The sequence below is a fragment of the Macrobrachium nipponense genome, chromosome 13 (assembly GCF_015104395.2).
Source record: "Macrobrachium nipponense isolate FS-2020 chromosome 13, ASM1510439v2, whole genome shotgun sequence".
Classification (NCBI taxonomy): domain Eukaryota; kingdom Metazoa; phylum Arthropoda; class Malacostraca; order Decapoda; family Palaemonidae; genus Macrobrachium; species Macrobrachium nipponense.
The window spans coordinates 60,470,920-60,478,419 of NC_087206.1; the positions used below are offsets into that span (position 1 = coordinate 60,470,920).

The following is a 7,500-nucleotide window of genomic DNA, read 5'->3' on the forward strand; positions in this document are numbered from 1 at the left end:
AAAGTGAATAAATGTGAGAAAAGCATCAATAAACAAATGAGTCTGGGAGATCGACAGTTAGTGTTGGTAGAGCATGGAAGACAGATGAAGAATGTAGAGAAAGGGAATGGAAGGAAGAAGCAATCATGAACTGCATGATAAGGGTGTAGTGTAGAGTATAAATGGTTGATAAGGCGTGTAATACAGGTGACTTTGAGGGAATGAATGATACTTATAGTGTATGTGGGTTTGAATTGACAGGGTTAAGTGAGATTTCAGTAGGAAGGGAAATAATGGGAATCTGAATGAAAAGTGGTTTGGAAGAAGTGAATGGCGATGAAACTGAGAGAGTGTATGAGGGTCCTCAAATAAGATCCAGGGGGCCTGCACCTGATCATCCTTGGTGTTGCAAAAGGAAATTTAGTGTGGATGTTGTGAGTGTAAGGAGACGTTGTCAAATGTAACGCGGGAGGTACTATGGAAGAGTGATATGGTAGTTCAAAATTGACAACGTCTTCGAGGGTTGCGTGAGAGAGAGAGAGAGAGAGTAAGTGAGAGCGTTGTTGGGTTGTTTGCAGTTGTTGGGAATAACTGAGAGTTTAAATGTTTTGGTTGTTTAATATGTTGTGTTCGTTTTTGGTGTTTGCTGTATGTTAGTGTGTAAGTGCATATACGTTTTTCTGAAGAGTATGAGTGAATGAGCTATCGAGAGAATGGTGGATGGATAGTTAGCAATGGTTTGCTTGTTGGGCGATCATTTTGGGCTGTCTGCTGGCGTGGTTGCTGGGTAAGTTAGTGAGTCAGTCTGTGATGAGCAATCGAAGAGGACAGAGATGAGGCAGAGTCTATTGATGGTCAGTTGTTGTTGTGTGATTTGATTGATTTTGATGATGTATAGTTGCTGTGTGTGTGTGTCTGTCTGTGTTGTTGAGATAAAGAGTGTCTGTTGTGTTTGATTTTGTATTTTGATATTTGTGAGTTGTTTGTTGAAGACAGTGTTGGCGGTTGTTTGTGTACTGATTTGTCGAGTTGTCTTTGATGTTGTTGGTGTTGCTGTGCATTGAGTTGTTGTGTTTTGATTGTTGTATGATTTGTTGTGTTGTTTTGAGTTGTTGGTATTTATTTACATGGTGAATGTTATATTGTTATTTTTGAGTTCTTGTTATATTGTTATTTTTGAGTTCTTGCTGCATGTCTGTCTGTATACTGAATTCAGCAGTTGTTGTGTCTCGACAACTGTATCCAGTGTTTGTGTTTTATGTGTTCTGTGTCTCGTTCAGCCAATTGTCCTGCGTAATTAGTAATGTAAAGGGAAAGTGGGGCTGGGGAACTATTTGTCAGCCATGTTGGAACAAGTAAATGTGGGGAGATCTTGTTGTTTGCTTTGCTTTGCTTGTGATCCTGCCACACTTCAAAGTTCTCCTTTCTGATATTCTTTATATCTTCTTTTGGTGAAGCCCATTTTTAATCTACTTTTCTTTATGAGTGCGGCTTCGCTGATCATGTAATATTTTGCACATTAAGCAACGTTGCCTCCACTAAGTAGATTTCTTCCTTCTGGGGTGGGGTTTTCCTTCTAGAGCGACTCCTCTTTTTCAGCAAAGTTGGATGGAGGTCATAATTTTTTCGGTGGTAGGTTCTCCCATATCTTTCATCATTTCCCTGAGACCTAATTCTTTCGTTTGATGTCGATAAAGTTCGGCTTTTGAGCATTTTACATGTTCCAAATCATGATCTTGGAATGATCATATCGTTTTAATGGCAAGCTTGCTTCTATAAAGATGTCTTTTTCGTTGGATATCGAATCTACTCTCTTATCTTTCATTTGAGTGGAAAGCAGGAATTGGTCTCACAGTAATTGGCCACTTCATGTTTTACATGTAGGTTTATTTTATCGAATTAATGGAATTGTTTTTTACTGTAGCAGACAATATCTTTCAGCAGCAAGGTAGTGCCACTGGATCTATGGTGGTTTCAGTCATGCTGCTGAACTGAGGGAAAAGAGGCAGCAGCCAGCTCTAAGACAGCCACATAGCTCTGATAACCACCTCATTCTAAGCTTTCTGTGATAAAAACAGCAATTCAAGCATTCTTCCATTTCTTTTCCCACACCGCTTGGTGATTAAATCATCTTCCTCTTAATGTATTTATAATGAGAGTCAAAATGACCCTTGTTTAAATCATTGGAGAGAACTCCTAACTGGGAACGAACTTACTCTGGGTGTGATTGTCTCTTCGAATGTCGCCCCTGTAGCTAGCTGAAGATCAATTATAAAAACCCAATGCGAATTCAGACTCCCACAATTACAAAAATATAATCTTTATTTCTGCAAATAGCTAACATGAAAATTAAATAAAATGAGTTAAAGAACATCCCAAAAATCATTAAACTACCATTACTATTTCCGAAATCATATTAAAGTAAGTACCCCCTCTTATCTATTTCTGTCTGACTATTCACTAGTCTTTATCAATAAAAGTCAACACAAGTTTAGAGAGAACTCCTAACTGGGAACGAACTTACTCTGGGTTTGATTGTCTCTTCGAATGTCGCCCCTGTAGCTAGCTGAAGATCAATTATAAAAACCCAATGCGAATACAAACTCCCACAATTACAGAAATATAATCTTTATTTTTCCACATGGCTAACATGAAAATGAAATAAAGTGAGTCAAAGAACATGAGAGACATTTTTTAAATGGTGACTTCGAATCCATCTGAAAACGAGAATATAATTGTCAAATAATGAAATATTAAAGTTCATCAATAAATGAGTGTCACATTGCACTTCCCTTTCTCTAGAAACTGAACTCAATGTCACTATGTAAAAGGCATAACTTTTCAAAGTCTTTTTCACTTTACCTTCTCCAATGGATCTTAGCGCCTCCTCGGATCGCCAAAGTTTCTTGTGACCACTACGACAGTTTGTCGTCTAATTGCCCCGTCAGTTCCCATACTGAGCACACTAATGCATGGATGCTAGTCTTTTCTGTGCATTTCCATTTTCCCATGTTCACGTTTATCTAGCGCAGGTTCTCGTTGATGTGAAGTAACTGATGTAAAATTTCCTTGTGGTTTACCTCATATCTCTGGAATGCGTTCCTATCTTGTTGTCCCGCAACCGCTTGTTTTTGAGTTTTGTCTAAATCTGCATCTTGAGGAATCCACTGATTTGCATCTGTCGCTAACCAGCAAGTGCTAAGGTTATCAACCCCATTTATTTTAATATATATCTATTTATTCCTCTGACCAATGCCTTAAGATATTTGTGATTCTAAAACTTATCTTCTTTTAAAAGATAGTGTCGTTCATCATTGATTCAGACTAAACTAAAATAACTGACTAATATAAAAAAAAAAGTTTACACTGATTCGGACATAATTTCTTAACGACTCTTGCACATGACAAATCGGCACTGAGCTTTGTATGCCTGTAGGAGTTATTGTCACTTGCTCAGGGAGTATGCCTACATACTACTGTGCTGTCGTTGTTATCGTTGTTATTCTTGTTCGGGGTGTAGGAAAGGTCTATGGAGGAGCCTAAAAAGGTCTGAAAAGGTGTGTTGCGTTGACTAAGGATACAGGAATTTTAGGATAGGAGATTTGTTATTTATTTATTAGAATGAAAATGTAAAAAATAATGTGCATGTTGAATAGTACAGGAAGATTATTTCTAATAGAATATAGCATATTTATTTTAATTTTCGTTGGAGAAAGAAGGCTCTGTTTGACCATAGATTTTTGCATGTTTTTAATCTATGTTAAAAGCTTGGAAATAATGTTTACAACTTATGCGTGAGGGGAAAATCTTTGTTATTCTAATAACTATGACCAAGTACAGTATGAAAACTGCAATACTTGCAACTGATAGCCGGGAATTGTATTTTCATGTGTAAGTCATACAATAAAGTTTTGCAACGTTTCCTGGGACCTTGCAAACAACAGCCCGTAAAAATGCTAACTGGCAACGTTGTCACACTCACGAAGCCACCACACAAAACTGTTGTGGTTTTTGTATTTATAGAGATTTCCACCGTTTCCCTTCGCATGTATTATCCTTTCACTATGATACTACACGTTACTAAATAGAAGATGTTACTTCGAACAGAAGTCTATCAGTATTTGCGACAGCTTCTGTTTTTGATGAAAGTGTCATTGTATCGGCGGTTTATGAGCACCTGACAACTCCTGTGTGAATTATATCAGATGGTGCATGCTTAAAGTTATTAACTAAAAATTTCCCTGAAAAGTACATAAGTTAATGATTTATTGTTTCAAAGTTTGTTCAGTGATTTAACCTTACTGATCTGAGATATTTAGGTTACACAAACGCTACTAACTAAATGCAAATTTTCAGCAGTGTAAAGTTAAGAAAATTGCGTTCATCAGGTCAGAGGTAGAAAACTTGTCATACAAATTTTTTTCTCTTTCTCTCTCAGCGTGTTATACAAGGATGGTTTGTGGGCGACCTAGGAGGTTATTTTCTCTCTTGATCGCAACGGCAGGTATGGAAGTTTATCAAAACTTATCTTGACGATCCTTAGACCTAATGCAACGAAGTCACCCACTTGTATGCGGGGTTTTCACGTTCTTATAATCCCTATTCCGCAGTCATCATGTACGCTTGTTCTGTTGATGCTAAGCTGACGAGCAATGTCGCTTATGGAAACATGAGCCTTACTCAAGTTAAAGAGATTTTAGTGAATTTTTTCAAAATGTTTCGTATTTTTTTATAAAATTGAATTCATTTCTTTATTCTGTTCTTTTTATATTACAATCGATATGATTCATAATGGCAAAATAATAAGAAAAACAATCATTATATATATATATATATATATATACATATATATATATATATATATATATATATATATATATATATATATATATATATATATATATATATATATATATATATATATATATATATATATATATATATATGTGTGTGTGTGTGTGTGTGTGTGTGTGTGTGTGTGTGTGCCTGTGTGTGTAAAGGAATAAAGTTACTCTTCTGTGACCGAAATCTACTGGAAGTGTTGCAAAATTATCTAAAGGGAGTGGAAAAGCAATTGGCTCTTACTCCCACTCTCAATTAGAGCACATCTTAAGTTTTTGACATGAAATAATTTCTTCCTTAGTTATTCTTTTTATTTCATCTCGGAAACGAAGCGCATCAAATGACTCTGGTTCGTACGATCACGGACCGTTCGTTTGTCCGACGGTTCACACGCGGCCATCCCACGCATAGATATAAAGAGGCCCTCTATATCTATAGCTATGACTCCGTCTCATATGACCATACCCAGGGCAAGTTCCAACTTATTGAGATATGCTGTGAGAGAAGTGGCGAATTCCGTTAATGTCCTTCTGACTCTGTTGCATTTATCTTGCAAGGTAGTTAAGAACAAAAAGTTTTTCATGCGAGTGTGCTTGTAAATATTCAAGGAAATGTACGTGGATCAGTTTTTAAAGGCCTCTCTCAATGGACTACTGTATGAAACACTAACGTTAGAGTAGATAAGCACATTCCTATATTATGTTGCTACAAATTATATTTTCGTATTATTTGATTTGTGGCCTCGCGCTATTTCAAGCAGACACTCATATGACTTTTTGTAGGAAACATCCTAGCTATGGTTTGACGTATGTACGCAGCTGTACTGAAAACCATCTGAAAATGCGACTAGAAGCTCCTCAGTGATTCTGTACGGTCGTGTGGAGGAACTCAGCAACGGCAACCAACCAAAAACCACAAGGAGGTCACTCTCACTGTCTTCCCGGGCTGTGGAACGAGTTAGACCAATCGGCTATCTCAGTGAAACGCATTTTCACATCGAGAGTAGTGCGCTTGTAAGCGGGTTCCCGAAGCTGTTGTGAGAGTTAGAATATTCCGTCATTGTTTACAAGTACGAGGCAAAGTTCTTACTGTTGAGTTTCATAATAATGTTTCTTCGCCAGTAATCTTTCTATTTTCATGAAAATCAAGACTCGATAATCTAAGAGATTTCAATCTTTCCCTTTTAACAGAAACAATCTCTCTCTCTCTCTTATATGTCACCATTGTGAGTAGATATCAAGGTCGAATGTATCGATGAAGTAAGTGCACAAGGAAGTTTCATTTGGAAGTGAACGTAAAGGTGAGTATCACATTATTTATTAGCATCGGAGGTCACAAGAAGAAGAAGAAAAAGAAGTTTGATCACAGTTACGACTAATGTCTAAACTCAATCGTCATTATTTCCGTCCTTCACGGTTGCTCTTTGAAGAGTTCTAATCGGTCATCGACTAAAGTGACCCTGGTGAATGTGACGCCAAATAATTTATTGTTAGTAAGACATATGACTGGAGACATATTAGATATTTCAGTTTCATACTTTCTACTGAAATATTGAGGATAACCGATATTTTACATTTTAATCTTGATTTAATCGGTAATTAACCAGTGAAGTTCTGTGAGAATGGCTCTCATAGAATCCTGGTACATTCTTATGTGAATTACTTGTCAAACGTCATAAAAAACAGACAGTAGCCTAATCGTGTGATTGCAAATATATAAACCGGGATTTCTACTATATCTTTTCCAGAGACTTCTTGGTGAAAGTTTTATTAAATATTCTCCCATATTATGTAATTTCGTCACATTAACCATACGAAATCTTCCATATTTAGGCGTTTATCAGTATCCCTAGCCTTCATGCAGTGGCGTAGCTAGCATTCCATTAGTGGGCAGGTGGGGCCAAGCTGTTTTATGGGGCGGCCAACGAAAATGGCATAAAACTTATATAAAATTATATAATTAGTAAAAAATACTATTCTCAAGTGTATAGATCCATGTAAATAAAGCAAAATAACATTAGTAACGAGTAAACATGCTATCGAAATTATGGAGTTCAATTAACTCTCAGCTCTCAATATTTTCCTCACAACTTCGTTTAAAACTATATATATATATATATATATATATATATATATATATATATATATATATATATATATATATATATATATAAATGCTTGTTGTAAAGGTAACAAGAATCAAACTAATGTTGTTAAGAATATAGCAAATCTGTAAATAAACTTGAAATATAAATAATTTCTCAAGTAAATAGCATTAGAATGGATCAAAATAATATCATCAGCAGCACATAAATGTCAATTGTATCTAAAAAAAAAAAACACTACTAATAAAGTAAAATAAACAAATCGCTTCTCATCTATATACGATTACAAACTGTACAGGTAACAAATAAAGTCATTAAGAATATAGCAACACTGTAATTGAACTAAATGCATTTTCCCGTATTTCAAATTAAAATATGACCATGGCGTGTAAATGAACCAATATATCATGATACAGCTTCAAGTGTATACATATACATAATTAAATATCTTTTCAGTAAAGAAGTATCTTTCTATTATCATGTCGCTTGGCAAATTTTGATAAAATTTTGTCCATATCGATAGATTTGGCTCTTGGCACGTGGATTCCAAGGACAGCAAATGACGACAATCGTAA

At 35.7% G+C, this 7,500-nt stretch overlaps 1 protein-coding gene across 1 annotated transcript in view; it reads left to right on the forward strand.

Moving 5' to 3' along the window:
• Positions 1-5,872: 5,872 nt before the first annotated feature.
• Positions 5,873-7,500, forward strand: part of LOC135225828 (uncharacterized) — an 84,838-nt gene continuing 83,210 nt past the window's right edge. The window contains exon 1 of the mRNA XM_064265356.1: positions 5,873-5,890. Within this exon, the coding sequence (XP_064121426.1) occupies position 5,890 (1 nt within the window). The 5' untranslated portion in view covers positions 5,873-5,889. The remainder of the gene's footprint in view (positions 5,891-7,500) is intronic.